The sequence below is a fragment of the Leptinotarsa decemlineata genome, unplaced genomic scaffold, assembly GCF_025532065.1.
Source record: "Leptinotarsa decemlineata unplaced genomic scaffold, Ldec_3_MD MMD2_tig00000199_RagTag_RagTag, whole genome shotgun sequence".
In the NCBI taxonomy this organism is placed as follows: Eukaryota; Metazoa; Arthropoda; class Insecta; order Coleoptera; family Chrysomelidae; genus Leptinotarsa; species Leptinotarsa decemlineata.
The window spans coordinates 11844030-11864715 of record NW_027412544.1 but is presented as its reverse complement, the minus strand read 5'-3'; the positions used below and the strand labels follow the sequence as shown (position 1 = coordinate 11864715).

The window sequence follows — 20686 nt, the reverse complement described above, 5'->3', positions numbered from 1 at the left end:
GATTCAATTTGTGGAAACGCAATTGCAGCCTTTTTTCATCACGCGTATAGTACCGGTTTGTTAGGGCGCTCAACTTCATTTTCACATTATATGTGATCATTTTAAACAGATTATTTAAACATTGAAATCAGTATAGCATATATATGATATATAATCGACAGAGGTTCAGTATAGTAAGCTACTCTTGGAAGATAGATATATGTCATTGCAGAATTCTGCAATGAGCAGACAGCACCACCGCCCCTATTTCTCACGGATAACATCCTTATATTTCAAGCAATCTATACAAAGAAATAATAAAATTACCACATACACTTTTTTTCCTCGATCACTCTGTTCGTTGGTGGAACCGTTTGAAACTATAATCGAGAGATCTTGAGCTTATCGTGTCCAGACAGACAGATGTGGCGAGGGACGTCAATTTATAATATGTTCAGAAAAACAACTAAAAAAAAAGTTATTTGCCTTCTCAGTTCCAAACTATACACAATCATAACCGAGGAAAAATGATATCCGATGGATTTAGAAAATAATTTCTGTAAGACAAGCACTAATTCATAAAACATATGAGAAATGAATATTTCGGTTCGACTGGCACATTTCGGTTGAGTGATAATAGTAATTCTTTTTTTTGCACATAAAGGAATTCAACATAATCATTTAGAAACAGTAGAAAACGCAAATTTATTCAGTCTGAACGGGCTAGACACTTCACATTGTTATTTTCGACTTTATAAAAGATACATGGATAATGGATGACAATTTAAATGATTATATAGAAAGTGAAATGATTGATTACTTGAATAACCAAATCTTGTCAGATTTCGAGTCAAAAATATTACTGATGTTTCCTTAACCTGAAATGTTTCCATAACATGATATGAAGAGGTACTGAAATACAAAATGCAACAACCATACCATTAACTTTTGATTTTTAAAGTGAAGTTAGGGTGCCGTGTGGTTTAAAAGGAACTCACATCCATGTTTTGAATAATAAATCATATAATCTCCTGCCCTGTATACGATTCTTGGAGATAAAAACTCTCTCTTTCCATCTTGCAATATAAATTCTCGTTCAAATGTAAAATCCGTTTTCAAAAACATCAATAAAATATTCTTTGTATGACATTCGTTTGTGGAGGACACAATACTTTCCTCAAGAGAAAGTATCAATGAAATATCATATCAATATGAATTGATTTCAGTGAACTGAAATTTTTGAGTAGCAACTAATCAAAACTGTCTTCGATACAGAGAGTAATATTTTCGAAAACTGGTTTTCATAAATATGAATTTATTCAAATAGAGGGTTATATTTTTAGGGGTGACTAATTTTTTGGGAAAGAAAGTTTTTGACTTTCTACTACTCCATCTTGATACAAAAAATGTGGGAATCTTCCAAAGAAAGGAAGGAAGTGATCAATTTTAAAATAAGTAACTCTATACATGGATGTGTAGATCATGCAAAGAAGTAACTTTCAGACACAAACTGGAAGAAAAAGCCCTCTACACATCAAAGTATACAGTAACTCATTTCAAAATTGAGTACTTTCTTCCTTGCTTTGGAAGATTCCCACATTTTTTGTATCAAGATGGAGTAGTAGAAATCCAAAAACTTTCTTTCCCAAAATATGAATTTATTACTGATGAAATAACAAAACAGGCGGAAATCATAATAAGTGAATGTTTTTGTCATGAACATGAAGTATTTATGATATTTTTATTCATCAGTTACTTGTTATATTCATATGTGAACATGTTTGATCAGAAAAATACTTCAATTATACTTAATTACAGTTCACACTATGAAAGTACGTTTCCACATAGAAAAATTATTGCTATTGTACTGCTTGAAATGTTCTGATCAAGGCACGTGTGAACAATCATTGCATTGTCTTTGTAGTATATACTGGTATATTCCATTATAAAGACAACTTAACTCATATGGAATTAACGAATATCCGTATATGTTGCTCTTTTCAAATTCTATTGATAAAATATATGAATAATGAATTCCACGAGCTCTAATATTCATTTCGAACTGATGTAATAGCTTTTATATGGAATCGATATATACTTATCCTACAGGCCATTCCAGAACGGTCATTCCGTGCACGGAGAAGAGTTATTCTCTTTAATTATGAAAATCTCCTCTACTTCACCTGTCTGTAACCGGATGGGTTACAGCGTTGAATAAACATACCTGTCCCACCATTGGAGTGTGTTGCATGATAAGCAAAGGAGTTCAAACTTCCAACATAATACCTACCCATATAATTGCCGTTTAATTCTGTATGTTAGAACTTATCCAGTATGGTAAAGATAAACTTGTTGTTCTGAAGCTTCCAGAACCTGAATGCGATAGTTGTACGACATAACGCCAATTTTCAACTGTACATGCTTTTGAAATAATCAGTTAAAGGTGTAGGTTTTTTTAACCAATAATTTGTGTTATATTAGGACCGATAATTTTTTTCTTGTACATTTACTTACCAAGTTTTTAGAGAAAAATCATGAGTATCGAATGATAACAGTTGGATTATCTTTGTCCTTTGATTAGAAAAAATCACGGATTTCCATTTTTTTACTCATTAGAAATTTTAAATAATTTTTTTACAATCTAATCATTTTTGCATGACTTTTAAACTCTGAAACATTTAGAGTAGAATCGTATTGAATTGAAATTAGTTGCTCTTCTGATTATACAGCTGAATATATAAATGAACAGTCCAATGTTATATATGATGACAAGTTTTTACAGAATTCAGGTAAAATATGGAATCATAATGAAAACATCAATTAGAGAACTATATTTCTATAAACTATAGAAGAGATCTGAAGAACAATGAATATTGCGTTTTCAGAATGATGCAGGTGAACGCATATTTGAAAAAATAATTAGAAACCAGAATTCCAAAAATAATATCTTTCAATTTTTTACTTTCTAGGTCGAATTTACGAATTGACAGGGGAAATTTCCACTTGGAAATCGAAACTAGAAGGTATAAACGAAAATTGTTCAATAAATTGATGAACGTAGCTGTTACTACATGGTAGGGGATCATTATGAAAAATGAGAATTGAAATTTCCTATGTTTTCATACCACTTGTATTTGTAACTAACTGCAATTACATCCGACAAGAACATTTTCAAACGAATATTATAAACTGACATAATCGACAGTGTTAACCCTTATATATCTATACAACACTGTAGGTAATAACAGACGGTCCATAATTACTTCATTACCTGAAATTTGTTTACCTGGGAAATTGTGGGTACGCTAATCTGACAACCGGTCAGTAAACCAGGTTGATTTGGTCATTTCGTAGGTAACATCCGCAAGGCTTATGCTTGTGAATTTCCAAGGATTCCAAATAATCTAGTTTCCAATCCTTGCCTGTATAGTGGAAAATTTATGTATCGTTAAGTTTCGAAAACATGTGATTGCATTTCTAGGAATGGTTTGAAAACGTCGAATTATTTTCATCTAGTCTGAAGGAACTTTCATGTTCAGCATACCATTTTGAGAAATTTTTGCCACATTGTCCCACATAAACACTATTACACTCCAAACACTTAAACTTATAAACTCCATTTTCCTTCATCTTGTCCACTTCATTTTTGGCATTGCAAAGGAAATTGGACAACCTAGCATGTGATCAGAATGGACAAGATGTAGAACGATACTGCAGTTACAAATACAAGTGATACTGAAAAAATGTGGGAATCTTCAAAAGGAAGAAAGGAAGCAATCAATTTAAAAAAATTAACTGTATACAAAGATGTGTAAGTTATGCAAAGAAGTTATTTTCAGATACAAATTGAAAGAAGGAGCCTTTTTGAAACAGCTATGTTCATATAAACATTGAATTACACGAGACAAAAACATCTTCGAAATAAATACTTTCATATGGACGCTTAATGATGAGAAAGACACTTTTTTCTATTTCGTTTGTACTCAAAATATTCGTAATAGAATCGAATCGGATATTATTCACAGGATTCCTACAAAATATAATCACTGCTAGACATCCGATGTTTTGCCGTAAGACATTTATTTGCCTTATCGGTTCTTCAGTGCAAATGGGGATAACATATTTAAAAAAAATTATTCGTTGATAAATCCCAGCCATAGGAATCTTGTTTGAATTGAAAGGGTATATTTTTAGAAGAGATTTATTTTCGGAAAAAAAAAGGTTTTGGCTTTCTACTTCTCTATCTTGATACAAAAAATATGGGAATTTTTCAAAGAAAGGAAGAAATAAATTTAAAAAAATCAACTATATACAAAGATTGATGTCTTCTAGAAAAATACCCTTTCAATGTAGAGAAAGTTCAAATTCTCATTTTTCATGAAAGAATTCGTTTCCGTAGATATTTTCCGTGTTCCGTATAAGCCAACTCTAAAATTTGAAGTAATCAGTAAAGTATCGAGTACTTCATGATTCGAAACAATCTGAATTGAAACTCAAAACAGACTTCACTAGATTAACCGGGCATGATACAAAAACTATGATATTTCGTGATATTTTTGGTTTTGAACTATCAAATATAATTTTGAAATAATTTTTGTGAATAATCAGCCTCACAACTATTTGAATGGATTTGTTTTTTAAGCTGTACTCATGATTTTTGATTCACTTCGATAGCACGTTATTCAAATGATACGCTATTGTACTTTCATTATTTTGTTAGTGAAAACGATTTTTTATAATGTTAGCACTTATTGATGATTCATTACAATACCTGTTTTGTAACATTTTGTGTATGTTTTGAAAAAATTAGATACCAGGCTTGCTTCATAACTTATCTGAATCTCAGAATTCAACCGTGACCGTTGTGCCTCCAAATATTTTTCAGAAGGCGAATCATCTCCCTTATACTTATACATTGTAATCGAGGACAGATGAAACCAAAAAAAAACAGTGGACAGCATGAATTTCATCAATTTGAATAAATAATTGCGAAAACTTTCAGAATTTTATTCGAATTCACAACATCCTTATAGACACACATTGCCAACTAATATTAACTTGAAACAATTCGTACATTCTCATTTCACCAAAAACTCATCTTAAACCTCATGTTTTCTCGGGCATTCACCATTTTTGGAAGAGAAATTCATACGAACTCGACGATAGTACCATTTTGAGATGACGCTCACTCGACTCACCTTCATAATTGCAAAGTCTAGGTCCAGGTCACACTCACTTCATTCACTTAAGTCAAAGACACTGATGTACCGTTTCACTATAACACACTCTTCGCGTCTTCACTCTCACTTCGAGGAGGTACACTGGGTGTTGACCCACTTTTATAAAATTATTATAAGGACCCCACTTCTGGACGATTTATCATGGATTTTCGTTTAAAGAAGGTTATTTCCTCCTAAATAAAGGAATAATGAATACAATTTCAATATTAGCTGTTGGTAAAAATTTAAGATGTTTTTTCGCATGAAAGGTTGTCTCAACTTTCTTCAAAAACAGATCTCCGATGATAGACAGTTACATAAGAAGGTTTCATTTAGCTTAAAATTTATGTTATTTCTGTCAATTTCTTGTATCGTTCGCTGAAAAATTAATTGAATTTGGAAGATATTCAATCATACTGTCTATGAATGGCCGAAAAAACCCTATTTTCAAATACCGCGGGGAACAATAAAAATAACATTCACTCTTTCAGATGCAGTGATGAACCTTGACATATGATACAAATACAAAAAGCATATCAAAAAACGAATAACGATAAAAACCTGAATTACCTTTCGAAATAAAATTCCGTGATGACCAACCAGAAGAACTACTCTTACTTTCAAACGCCTACTGGTTGGAGAGCAAACTAACACAGATAGCACAGAGTTTTCCTAGAATATTCTAAGTTCATCATCTATTCTTTTCCCAGAAATTCTCAAAAAGAATTCCTTAAATGCTTGAAAGATGATATACAGGGTGTAACATAAGTACGTTAAAATATTCAAGTTACGTATTCCTGAGACAATTTTAAGAAAAAAAGTCTATGTGAACTTGTGTCCGAAAATGCTTCGTTTCGGAGATACGGGGTGTTGAAATTGAATTTTTTTGTTCGCTTTTTGGAAATAACTCTTGCACGAAATTTGGTACCCGGGGTTTTTTTGAGGTGGGAAATCACAATTTTGTATTAATTCTCATGTAACATCTAGAAGGCGCTGCGTATGCTGTCATTATTCATTTCAAATTGCCCTAACTTTTTTGACAGTAAACTTGTGGTACTTTTCATGAAAAAACCTAATTCCCACACCTTTGCCAAGTAAAAAATGTTCAACACCTCAACAACGATGGAGGTGATAGTTTTCGAAATATTTACAATTTTCTATATCGATGCATATTACTTAGGTCCTAGGGCGCTAGGTGAAGTTGCTGAGAACATTACAGAAACTAAGTATGCGGTGGATCTCGTCAAAATAAACAACATTTTACTATGAAATGTTCAACTTAGAATGATTCGTTTTCGAAATACAGATTGTTGAAATTTTTCAAAACATGGTAGGTTTTTGTCATACATTTTTTGCAATTTTAGTTATTTTCATTAAACTTTATACGCAGTATACCCGTACAGACTTCTTTTGAACTGATCATTATTGAACTGCTTATTCAATCCAAATTAAAAAAAATTTGTCTGGTTTAATTATTCAATTAGAAAGTGCTACATTTCGGAGTTTGTAAAAAAAAACAATTCGGAGAAGTATTATGTTATTTATTAGGAAAATGAACACATAAAAATTGAACGAAACAACTATTACAACAACTGTTCACAGTGACGACCCCCAACAGTAATACAAGCTTCTGCTCTCCTCATCAAAGAATTCCGCAACCGTTGAAAAATGCCTGGAGTGTTTCTTATCGTTTCGCAGCAAGCTATGATGCGATCCCTCAACATTTCCTCGTTTTCGATTAGGCTAGCATCAACTAGTGATTTAAGGTGTCTACAAAAGAAAAAATCGACGGGATTGATGTCCGGTGACATCGTGGGCCAATACTCAGTGCCTCCTCTTCCTATCCATCGTTGGAGATATGCTACGTCTGATAAATTTTTTGCTATCACACTAAAATGAGCAGGAGCTCCATCGTGCATAAATCAAGAGTGATTTCGGAGGCCATTGGAAACATCTTCCATAGGTTGGGGAAGCTCGTGTTTCAAAAAATGTAGGTAAGCATCTGAATCTGTCTTCGAATTGAGTTTGCGTTATCGCATTTGTGTTATCTTCCGCCCAGATGTTGTTGTTATGGAAGTTCATCATACCATTTCTTGAACAATTAGCCTCATCTGCGAATAGGATTTTAGATAAAATTTGCGGATGTTGTTCGACTTTTCTTTGAAGCCATTGAGCAAATTCGATACGTGGTTGGAAATCGCGTAGCGTAAGTACCTGGACACGCTGAATATGATAAGGATGTAATTGCTGTTACTTCAAAATTCTGTAAACTGTCATGTGACTTACATTTGAAACTTGAATAATTTTTCTTGTACTTGTCTCTGGATGTTTACTAATTTCTTCGAGAACCGCCTCCTCCAATTCTACAGTTCTTGTAGTCCGTGGCCGTCCTATTGCAGAATTTGTTTCAAAGCTTTCTTATTCGGAAAGTCGCCGGAAAAGATTTGCTAATGTCGCTGCACAAGGAGTCACACGTTGGGATACCTTTCCTGGTAGATGCGTCTGGCCTCGCTTGAATTTCCGTCAGCCAAGCCGTATGCAAAAACTGTATCAGCAATTTCAGCATTCGTAAAGTCGGGCATGGTACCAAAAAATCACTTTATAAACTCCGAACTGTATTTTTCAATTAATAGTTAAAAATGTGACAGCGAACTTCTATTTTTATAAACAAACTTTCGTAGCCTACTCGATTTAATCAACTTAATTTGCAAGCGGAGAGTGACAAAAATTATTGAAATCAAATTTGGCTATAAAGTAATATGCATCGATATAGAAAATTGTAAATATCTCGAAAACGATCACCTCCAGCGCTGTTGAGGAAATGTACCTTTTTTACTTGGAAAAGGTATGGGAATTAGGTTTTTTCATGAGAAGTACCAGAAGTTCACTGTAAAAAAAATTAGGGCAATTTGAAATAAATAATGACAGCGTACGCAGCGCCCTCTAGATGTTACATGAAAATGAATACGAAATTATGATTTCCTACGTCGAAAAAACTCCGGGTACCGAAATTCGTGCAAATAACTCATTTTTTGCAAGAGTTATTTTCGAAAAGCGAACAAAAAAATTCAATTTCAACACCCCGTATCTCCGAAACGAAGCATTTTCGGACACAAGTTCATATGGACTATTTTTCTTAAAATTGTCTCAGGAATACGTCACATGAATATTTCAACGTACTTATGTTACACCCTGTATAGAGTTGTTGTAGCTCCCGCAAGACATCCTGGATTACTGACCCCACCTTATAGAATTATGAGAGCCACTCTGTGGTACATGTTTGGGAGATGTTTAGATAAGATTCGAAGTTATCCCAATTCCATTAGAGTTTTGTACTGTGGAACGTCATGAATAACATAACAACGTTTCGTCTTCAAGATGTGTATGTTAACCCGAAGATCCGAGTAAACCCGGAAAAGACTCAGGCGATAACCATGGGAAGATTACTATCTTCTCCGGCCAGAAAAGTGAGAATCTCTGGAAGGGAGATTGACTGGGAAGCGCGGGTAAAGTACCTCGGCCTTTTAATAGACCGTAGGCTCACTTGGAACCCGCACATCATGTACGTTAAATCTAAGATCACACGATGTTCAAGCCTGTCATCATGTACGCTTCAGGCGTCTGGGGACAAGCGGCTCCGTCCAACATTTCCATTTTGGAAAGGTTGCAAAATAAGTTAATTAGGATGATTGTGAATGCTCCTTGGTTCGTGCGGAATGAAGCCATCCGCAGAGATTTGCAGCTGCCTTCCATTCGGTAGTCCATTCAGTCGAGGAATGAGAGAGTTTTCGAAAAAACGGAAACTCAGGAAAACCCGTTAGTTAGGGAAGCCACAGATTATGCTGTAGACGACCCCTCCCGATATAGAAGGCCCCGACACTCTGTCGAATGAGGCCCTCATGTCCCCCGTTAAAGGATGAATAACTTTCTCATCCATCCCACCTCAGCCAGGTAGGGGTATCCCGTGAAGGGCGGCACTGATGTCTAAGGACTTCATGCCGTCATCTATCACAGTTGTGTACCCATTGGCCCCTCTCAAGGCCAACAATCAGCCAAAAGGGTAGGGGAGCTGGTCAAAAAACCTGGACGAAATCAGGATGACTCGTCGGTATATGTTATCCCTATTTTGTCCTCGAGTATCCCAAAATTGTTATAGGAATGTGTCATAGCGACAGTGATATGCCAGGAGATCCAGCGGATTGTCTGACTGCTAGTTTTGCTAGTTCATTTAGCGTCGCTCAGGGTGCACGTGAAGTATTCTATTACGGACGCGAACTAGCTTTCCACCCGTGCATGATGCCGGTTTTGATATAACTGCCCGCTGAGAGGTCAATGCTCCACTAGCCTACTGCAACATGACTTGCGTATCCAGGAAACCACATGGATTCGACCTACCCCGCAAAACATGGTCAGCCCTTAATAGAATATACTCACTTTTCAAATGGGGTAAAAACCTTTCCCCCAGGTGCGACTGTGGAGATGATATGGAAACAATCAGCCACATCGTTGAAGGGTGTCCATTGAGGAGAGTCTATACCGGTGACCTCTCTGACTTCAGGACAGTGACTAAGGATTGATATACGTGACTTAGATGTTTTTTCGTTAACTACAACTCACGATTTCATCTCCACAAACTTTATTTGAAAAATATATCACGACATGTTTCGTTAATACAGTAGCTTCTTCAACAGTGATTCCAATCACTGTTTAATACAATTATGTTTGTTACATTAACTTTTGTGATGTGAATATGCCATACGCTAAATAAATGAAATGTTATAGGAGGATATTATGACATGATTTAATATTACATACTAGAAATATTACTCAAAATGACTGTCGATTTAAGAAGATTCAGTTTATCGTTATTTCGTTTCTGGAAACTGAAAAATGGATCAATCCTGGTATATTTGAAATGATGTAGAATATAAAATAATGTAGAATGCAGAAAATAGTGTTGAAACTATGAAACATTTCATTGAGAAGGAGTTGAAAAGCTCATATGATTTTATAGGTCACTTGTTTAAGGGGAAGAACTTGACCGAAGAATCTTTGAATAATTTTCTTTTAATTAATCCAAATACAGAACACTGCAGTACTGGGGAGTCACCAGCCAGTATAATGTTGGGTGGACACTTAAAAACTAGATTAGACTTACTTAAACCCAATTATATCGGAGTGCGTGAAAATAAATCGATTGGTGAAGTGAGGGAAACACTGAAAAAGGAGCAAAGTAAACAAAAAAAGTATTATAAAGGAAAAAACGACTTTGTGTGCAAGACGTGGAATATGTGTTAGTACGAGATTATAGAAAATCTAAACCTACTTGGATTACGGGAATTATTGTAAAATCGATTGGACGAAAAGATTTTCATGTAAGAATTCCAAATACTACACTTATATGGAAACGCCACGTAAATCAATTGTTGCCCCTGTATCGTCGTGAAGAAACTTCACTCCCTATCAATAATGGATTTTCCGAGAATCCGGAAACCTCAACGGAAGATTTCGAATTAACAACGGAAACTAGAGAAAATTCCATAGATTCACAGGAGACAGTATTTGACTCAAATAATTCCAGATTGGTGGAGGAAACCGAAATAAATCCAAAACAAATTGTTGTAACAGAAAGGCCAAAACGCATTCGAAATCCTCCAGAGAGATTCTTTCCTTATTAGTGTTATAGTTTTTTCTTTCTATATAATGTAGTTAGCAATTTGAGTTTTTTCATTTTCTTCGATACGAGGGGAGGAAAAGTGTAGTGTATCCGAATTGTTTGAGATGAAAACTGTATATTTTTTGTATGCGCTGGGCCGTGACCTTAGGAGATAGCAGTTCAGTTGAGTTTGGGAAATTAAATGGAATGTATGAAAACCATGTCTTATTGTTGAAAAAGTAGTGAGGTAGATTATAATTTATGAAAACAAATTAGGTTGACAACGTCCAGAGCTGATGTGAGACGAATGAGTGAGAAAAAACAGTGGTTTCTTCATAGATTGAACATTTTCCAAGTGAAAATAAATCTCACATTTATTTTCATCACTAACCACCTACTAAGCGGCATTGAAGTCTATTAACAGAATTTTATTCATGATTCGTGTTGAACTAGGGGCGAAGAATGAAATCCTGAATTCACATGAGTCAGTAACAAATTATTGAATACATAATAGTGTATCTGGATTTTAAAGATTAGAGTTGAACAAGTAAGGTCAAGTTGGTGCTGCATCCATTGAGGAAATCAAACTGTAAGCAGTTTTGCTAATTTTTCTGCCTCCTTTGTGGTACATATTTTTTGAAAATAATATTGGCAAAAACGATCTCAGGAAGTTTATTCCACATAAATGCAGTTCTCCGAATGGAAGAGTTCCTAAACAGTGAAGTTCGAGGTATATTGAGTTGAACCTTATAACGCTGAGCAGCCACAGTCGTGCATTCTGATATCTATCGCTTTTGGTGGAAACAAATGTGCTAAGTCACTTGAACACTTCCCGTGAAAGTATCTATAAAAGAGAGAAACATTTCCAACCTTTCTACGATATTTGAGACTATCAAGGTTGCAAGTGATGTTTTTGTCTCTAGTCAGGCGGATTGCTTTTCTCTGGATGGAATCTAGCAGCTTCAGGGTATGTTTGGGGGCGGAGCTCCATACATGAGAACAATACTCAAAACAAGGTCTAATCTGAGCTTTATGAAGCATCAAAATTTGTTGAAGTGTGTACAGTTTTCTGGTGAGAAAAAGTGTTCCAAGCTTTTGAGAAGCAGCCTCTGCAATTCCAGCGACATGACTGTGCCAAGACATATTGGTCTTCATTTCAATTGCCAACAAACTTATCGAAGCAGAAAGCGGAAATGTCCGACCTGGCATTATTATATCCGGTTCGGAGACATTTATCTTCACGGAGAAAACCGATGCCTAGATGTTTGTGGCATTGAATCGAACCTGGTTACTTTCACCTCAATTTGAAATTACTTATAGATCCTCAATAAAAGATTCACCTTCCTGCTGCCACTGAAGATTTTCTTCCACAACCGATGTCCTGAGATCCAAATGTAATGACGAGATAAGTGTACTGTCGTCAGCAAAGCAATATATTGGATTCTTGGTTTTTTCCAATATACGGTCATTTGTTTTTTCACGTGTTTTTCAACTTAACAAAGTGGTAGCAAGGTGGCGTGACATCGCTTTGCATTGCATTGAACCATTTGTATGGTTTGGTTTATAGGCTCTATCGAAAATAATTCATTTTATTGTGCGGAGTGAGAATACTTTCAACATACGGAGATAACATATCATACGAATTTTTTGCCTCAATAATTTGCTGTTCAGTTGTGGGAGCTGTCCTGGATTTTTTTTTCAGGCGACGTTGTTCTACCCCAAGGCCATTTCGGCGTCTAGGTTGGGCAGAGAAACATTGAGGTGAATCTATGGCCCCTAACCTGTTTTATTTACAGAAATAAAATCAATCTCATACAATGCGTGGAATTATCGCAGATTTCACTGGAACCGTAATTTTATTAAAACCGAAAGTGAATCTCAAATGAGCCTTCAAGCCACTCTCTGTTCTTCCTCCAACATTCATTACAAAAGGTGTACTCTTGTTGCTTTTTGATCAAACTGCTTTGCCACAATTCCTCTCCATCTCTTATCATTCACAAAATCTCCATGCATAGACTTGGATTTGACTAGCACTGTACAAAGTTATTCTAATTCACCGAAACGTACTGAAATTTTTTGTAGACTCCATTTGAGTTGTTACCCAATCAAGAACGAGGATACGTGTCAATCTGCAAACTAACAACAAATGTATATGTTACAATTGAAATTCCCGATTTCCTTCTTTATTCAACAAGAATACTGATATGATTCAAGGAAGTTTTCATACCATGCATGTAAACAATTTCTCTTGTTGATAAGCTATATGGTTAGGTAACAGTTTGCGAAATACAAGAATAGTAGGACTTATTATCAAACCGTTAGCAATGATTCATGTTTTGTGTGGTAGAAATTCACAATGATAGAGTAACATACTTCAACTTATCTGAAATTCTTATACAGAACCTAGATAATATAATGGACTTTTTTATGTAGTGGAACATATATTTTTAAAATAAACATCAGATTTGGAATAAAACAATTCCATCTTTGATTTCGTCTATTATTTATTGAGTTCCGAATAATGAAGTAGAAAACATAACTACAACCAGAGTTAATAAGTTTATTTGTATTGAAAATAAATCGAATTGAGTGATGAATCAAATCAGTAGTAAATCAATGGAGTAATTCAATTGAGTAATAAATCAAGAAATTACATTAATTTAGCCCTCTTGGAAGGTCCCGGTTGAGGTTCGACCGTGTCTGAATCGACGTATTGGGATGGCATATCCCCATTAGGGGATGGTGATGAATCGTCGACATCTTGGGCCCACAAGACATCCTCCATTCCGACATTGGACAGATCGTAGCTTTCTGGGATATCTACTACTGCAACATTAAGTATATTGTCACAAGAGGCCCTACGAAGTGCCTGCAGACTGATGAGCATTTTAATCCTGCCTTTCTGCTGCTGCACGCCTTCCCACAACCCTTCGAGCAGCCGCAAGAAATCATCTGCAAGAGATGTTGTGGGGCTGCATCTCTGGTCATCATTTTGGGGTTGAGGCCTTGTGGCGTGGATATCCACCCCAGGAGAAATAGTTCAGTATGACTCTCAACCTCGCCTGTACCTACGAGAAGATTGTGAATGAGAATAGAAAATGATGAATGATATATAACTGATGCAATGACAAAAATTTACCTGATGGTATGTCCGCAAGGAGTTAAAACGAGTAGAGTCTCGTGTAGGAGATAACCTGGTTAAATTGAAGCTGATTTTCGTCGTAGCCCTGACGAATAGTTAGTAACTCAGCTCGTCAATGTTATGGGTGTTGGGATTGCCTCCGTATAGAGCAATTATGACTCGCTCTCCTGCTGCTGCTATCTCGTCAGGTGTAGAGTTGGTGTTGAGAAAAATCGCAGCTTGCTCTTCAACGTCCGGTTTTTTTTCGACAATGGACATCATTTGCATCTTCCCTAAGCCAAAGAAGCAGGATGTCGAGTCACAACCACTAAAGGCATGAATGGAGAAGAAAAGTTCTGGTTTTAAAGAGGGTTTTGAAGAAGTGATGGTGGAATACATGACATCTGATGCTTTGCCTCTTCCACATTTACTGTAAAAAATTTGATCGCAGTAGGGATGATTAGCAAGTCAATCTCCTCACCAACGACTACCACTATATCATTGGTAGAGGTGGCAGTTACAACTGTAGTGATGATGAACCTATAAGCATTTTCCTCTGCTTGGAGTACTTGAATTTTGTGATTTCCCATTTTTGTTGTCAGCAGATTCATGAAACGAATCTTGTTTCTGTCATTTGATAAGAATTTCTGTTGAGGAATCTGTGCCATGGGTTACAAAACTTACATATCTTACATATATTTGGCTATACAAATAGCTTTTCCAATAAATATTCAAGAAAAATCTTGCTTGATGTGAATTTCAATCAAGTATCTGGTAGTTCCATTCAATGACCGATACTTACAGAAAATCTATAAAATATTTAAGTAACACTTTATTGTGAGACTGTCACTGGACAGTTTTCAAAAATATTTGCTAATTTTCCAACCTAATTTTGGAGAATTTTGAATAAAGATTTCAGGTTCGCGTAACAGCAAAAATAATACCACAGTCATCGGTTTGGAAATGAAATTAGTAATTGCCTCTTTTGTGATTGATGATTCTTACTGAAGAAAACTCTCTCACCTGCGCTAATAAACAATAATCCCTCCAAAATGCAAGCTTCATAAATCTGATTCAAATGTACAAAATCACATTCCAATCGATGTCATTGTTCCAAATGAAATGTATTGAAATGTTCAATGGTAAATCCCTTCACACATGAATTACTCCATTTATTCCATAAGAAACAATAATAAAATATTTGTACTTTCTATAACCATTTTCATGATATGCTTTCGATTGATACTCAAGGAATAATGATATTGTTTGATGTTATGAAAATATCAATGAAAGGAAAATATATAATTGATTCACATTATTAGTTGTTCGTTCCATAGTTCAGTTCGGAGTGTTTCACAATTATTTCATTTAAAGGTTGGCATCATCCTGGTCGAATTGAATATATGAGGGAATTGTGGGGTAATTGCGAACACTAAACAGAAACTGATATTAAATTAAAGTGGAATGAATAACGAATGCTATTCATTACTAAAAAAATGAAAAATAAATATATAGTTTAAAAAACTTAAAAAACACGCTCCTAAAGAACAACGAATCAAAAAGTGAAAAATATTTTTTCAAATAAGCTCAAAACAATAGCGAATAAAATATACTATTATTATCGTGAAAAAAGCGTGGGCGATTTGTACCCACGCTGGTACAAAGCGTTGCACAAAGCGCCCACGCTTTTTTAACAATAATACTAGTAATTTGCGTTCGTTATTGTTTCAAGCTTATTAAAAAAAAAAATTTTCAACTTCTTAGTTCGATGTTCTTTAAAAGCGTGTTTTTCAGTTTTTCAAAATATATTCATTTTTTAATTTTCAGTTTCGTATGCTATAAAAACATGTTTTTTAGCCTTTTCAAACTATATTTATATTATCTGAACTTTGAGATCAATCAGACGTATATCGTTTAGAAAAATGACCATTGATATTTTTCTATTCCAAAGAGGGAGCCTGAAAATCAGCTACCAAGCCCAAGGCAGCAGGAGCGCAAAGGAGGGTTACAAATAAGATAGTAGGCGCGCGTGTTAATGAAAAAAATACTTTTTCAAAATGAAGAAATACATGTAAAGTGAGTTCAAATTACATCAAGGAGGTTACATGCACCGTCATCTGCCCGCGAATAGATCAAGCAATAATGTCGATAATTCTGTCAAATATAGATCACGAGTTTGAGACTTACAAACAAACAAACATACATACATACATACAGGTGAAGCTAATAAAAGCGTGTTAAAAATTCACTTGAACTAATGAGTTTTGTAATTGAATAGAACTGGCCGATACTTGATTGAAATCTATATTGAAACTCATTATTACAGTTTATTGTATGATTTTCACTATAAAAGGTTTTACAAAAACCACGACACGTGTTTCGCAATAGATTTCTCAAGCGTAAAATAATAAATTGTTTGTAAATTACAACTATTTTATACTCTAACATATCACCTACTTGTATGCCTACTTTCTAAAGAATAAATCTACCTGAAAAGGTCTGGTATATATCCATTGACTATATGAATGAATTAAATTCTCGAAAGTGGCGTAATTTATTTTATCATTTATTCTCTTACTCTCCAACGATATTATCATTCATAATTCGTCCACTCACCCGTATTAGCACAAAGTAGTAGCATCAAACAGTATGACCCACAGACTGATAAATGTTCTCTTGTCAGATGAGAATTTCAATAAAGAACTGAACTCAATAAAACGAATAGCCGTCAACAATGAATACGATAGCAGTCTAATACATTCTACATTTTCAAAAAAGTTATACAGCCAAGCTTTGAAGGAAGTTTACCCAATTCGAAGAGATGAGGATAAAAGATATAGAACCGTAACCTACTTAGGCCCATCCAATACTAAAAATTAAAAATTTTCTACAAAACAGAGGTGTAATATTGATTTCAAAACCAACAACAACTTAGGCATGTGCATTGAAAGTAACAAAGATGAAAGTTCAGTTTCAGAAAAATCGGGAGGGGACTCAAAATTCAACCTGTTGGAGAGTACGAGTATGGAAATAGAATTCAACTTGTTGGAGAGTACGAGTAATTTGTAATTTAGAAGTACCCTATTATTTTACGCTTTTGAAACCCGTGTCGCGGTTTTTGTGAAACCCTTTATAGTGAAAATCATACAATCATATTGATGTGTTTTTTTTGCTATAATTGAAGTATATGGATCTCCAAAGACAAAATATCTCGTAAAAAATAAAACCTTCGGAGTGCGGGTTCATTCTCTACACGTGGGTACTCACGAAAAATGATCACTCCTGCAATTCTCGTGGACCCAAAAATTTCATTTATGACATTTTCTCATCCAATCTTCATCGTATCTCCTAGAATATCAATACTTCGTTTTTTTTGATTATGAGAAAAGCTGTTCAAAATATTCCGTGTTAGGAATCACACGTTGAAAAGTAAGACCTCGTTATTTCTCAGCTTCTACTTCTGAAGGTTGTCATTCGTAGGGGTGCGACAGCTGGTTAACGGAAAACATATTCAAACATATACATATTCTCGAAAGTCGATAAGGTTGCGCTGCCATTAATGGCTTTCTGATAACGTTTCGAACAATTAACATAGTGCTAATAATCTATTCAACATAATCTCTTCCTCTCACATGTTTTTCCAGTTTTTCTAGTTTTACTCCGTATATAATTTTCAAGTTTTATTCTAAATATGTGGTTCAATTGAAGTCTTTTCTGAAAGCACATTGGAAAAGTTTCTGAAATGCTTACAATAGTCCATTGACGTACTTTCAAACATTGATCCTGATTGTGTTACTTCTTCAATGATTTGTAAAAATTGACAAAAGTTTTTTCAGGAGTTGAAATGATATGAGTATTTTTTAAGAATAGACAGTGTTTATTGGTTAAATGAAGTTAATTCATTCTAGATATTTAAAAAAAATTCTGAATGTAGCACCCTTAAAGGGAGCGGTGTAATTATCAATTTTTCAAATGGAGAGTAAAAGCACCCAATACAAGGTTAGGAAGATCTATTTATGATCTATAGTAATATTACAAAATAAACATTCGATTGGGAACATCCTAATTTCGAATAAAGCATTTTCTAATATTAATCAATTTCTGTGTTGTGACGAACCCAATCGGAAGCTGTATCTAGGTTTGTATATCAAATTTTTCATATACCTACTTACTTCGTTACAAAAAGTGAAATATTGTAAGATCAGATGCTCATGCTAGGTTTGCGATAATAGGATGGTAGTATTTCATTCAATATTGATTGATAAAATATTTGGTTAGGCAATAAAGAAATTTTTAAATGATGCATAACTTCACCTTAAAAAATTTTATACATTCATAGTTTCATAATCTGAAATTGTTCACAGCACAAAGAATAATAGGGCGCCGTAGTTGACATCAAGAGGATTTTCGTAACACAGAAAACTCTGCCATATACATGGTATTTTTATCCCTTAAATGCATGATTTTTTATTTTCGATTAAAAAAAATATTTTTCGTTATAAAATGATCAAAGAAACAAGGGAAAAATAACGAAAAAAATTCTATTTGCATATTTTTTTAATATTTTCAACATTTGTCGTTGTTGCAGAAATGCAACATTGTACACAAATTCATAAAAGTTTCTCAATGGTGAAATTGTCTGAAACAATTATTTTTTTTATTGAAACAAAGAACAACACCACACTTTTCACAAATTACGTCAGTATACCCCTTGCAGCTTGGAAATTTACACCTGGTTCTTTTCTCTGCATGGATTGGCCAGTGTCCAACTTGATCAGTTCGTACATCTTTTGGAGGAATATGTTGTGCATTGCCTTTGTGCCGTTTAGCTTCAATATTTTCTTCCAGACTATGACTTGGTCTACCTCGTGTGGTGGTATTTTTAGATACAACCATACACAAACAATTTGCCACTTGGCTTCTGAATTTCGACTGTGGTAATATTGCTTTCTGTTTTCCGTGTGAAGTCAAGACTCTCTTATATAGTAGCCATGCGTTTACCATACACAAATCAAGTAAATGATAGAATATTCGTAGGTACCATTTTCTACTTTTTAACTTGATCCTGTAGCGTCCTATGAAACTATCCATTAGATCCACTCCACCCATATGTCGATTGTATTCTTGAATGACATAAGGGCATTCTACATTCACATTTCCCCCTTTCTTCTTATCATATCGTTGAACACTTTTTATAGGATATTTACCAGCATATGTTGAGAGGAGTGTCACACATTTGTTATCTCTCCATATCAGGGATGACACTTCAGTATCCTCTATAGTGGCTACGTATTCATCGGAGGAGCCACGTTCTTTCTTTTTCAGATCATTTTCTGTTGGTAATTTACAATCTGGAATTCGATTACGTCTGATTGTTCCAAGAGATAATATACCTCTTTTTGCAAGATAAAGCATTAGTTCTAATGACGTGTAATAATTGTCACAATACAATCTATAGTTTTTCATATTAGGTATGACCCGGGACAACCGAACAACAATATTAGCAGATGCCCCAATATCTGGTTCATTAGCAGGTCTATTTCCTAAATTTTCTTGACCTGAATATACTTCAAAACGATATGCAAATCCAGAAATACCAGCAAGTACGAATAATTTGAAACCCCATTTGTGGGGTTTCATGGGCATATATTGCTTCATGTAATGCCTTACTTTTGTGGCACACATTTGTTCATCTACTGAAAGAGTAGGTTCTAGTGGAATGCTGATAAACTTCTCATTCAGATGATCAACTACTGGGCGAAGCTTATGTAATCTGTCATGTCCTGGAGTATTACGTGGGACATGTTTAGAGTTATCGTTGAAATGTATAAAACGTCTGATCTTTTCGAATTTGTTCAGAGGCATTACATTTCTCACAAGATCATAGCCTATCTCACTGCTCCAATAAGATCTGACACTAGGCAAATGAACTATTGAAGTATAGAAGCAAATACCCATGAACTGCTTTATGTCTGTTACAGTAAACAGTTGTGAATTATTCGGATTTGTTTGAATAGCGTCTGTTCCACAATATTTTCTACAAAATCGTCACTGAAAAAATAAGAGAAGAAACTATAAGGGGTTTCCAAAGCCATAACTGCAGGTGGGAGTTCAGTTTCCCCATGAAATGCCAATTGCAGATCGTTCAAATGAATATTTCGATGTCTCCAAACCACTTTTCGCTTTTGCAACCTTTTTTTTACAGACTCATCCACCGAATGCTGCAGGACAGATTGATTTTGATCTTCTGGTACAAATTCTTCCTTCATCTCATCGGAAGGCTCCTGGGATAATGCTTCTTCAATATCTTCGTTTTGATCTACAAGTGCATTTATTATGTCTGTCTCACTTGGTGCATAATCTGGGTCAGCAACACTATCTGTATCCGAAAAGTCCAAGCCATCCTCGCTGTCTGAGCAATTCTCCCAAATATCAGCCAATTCTTTGTCAGTAAGCGGTTTTCTCCAATCCATGCTTCTTATGAAAGTTTTACCTCTCAATGCACAGTGTTGCAATTCTGCAACAACAATTCATAATCAATTATCACTATCAATATATTATATTTGACATTCCTCATGAAATTATATCAAAAGTACATACCTTATTGCACAAGAACACAATTTTCTTATGAAGTTTTCTTCAAAAGCACTATTATTATTCTTCCCTTTACTGCACCTATACTGTAACCGTCAAATGTCAACTGGTAACTGA

At 34.8% G+C, this 20686-nt stretch overlaps 2 protein-coding genes and 1 long non-coding RNA gene across 4 annotated transcripts in view; 1 reads left to right on the top strand and 2 right to left on the bottom strand.

The window, feature by feature from the left end:
- LOC111504859 (uncharacterized) overlaps positions 1-5311 on the bottom strand; it is a 100166-nt gene extending 94855 nt beyond the window's left edge. For both annotated transcript variants that reach the window (XM_074172941.1, XM_074172942.1), the window contains exon 1: positions 5178-5311. In XM_074172941.1, the coding sequence (XP_074029042.1) occupies positions 5178-5183 (6 nt within the window). In that variant the 5' untranslated portion in view covers positions 5184-5311. The remainder of the gene's footprint in view (positions 1-5177) is intronic.
- LOC111504858 (protein spaetzle) overlaps positions 1-20686 on the top strand; it is a 144305-nt gene that overhangs the window by 16059 nt on the left and 107560 nt on the right. The gene's annotated exons all lie outside the window — the stretch shown is intronic.
- Positions 13401-20686, bottom strand: part of LOC111504857 (uncharacterized) — a 25298-nt gene continuing 18012 nt past the window's right edge. Inside the window, exons 2-3 of the long non-coding RNA XR_012464975.1 lie at positions 13994-14268; positions 13401-13922 (exon numbers count right to left, since the gene is read on the bottom strand). This is a non-coding gene — a long non-coding RNA (uncharacterized lncRNA). The remainder of the gene's footprint in view (positions 13923-13993; positions 14269-20686) is intronic.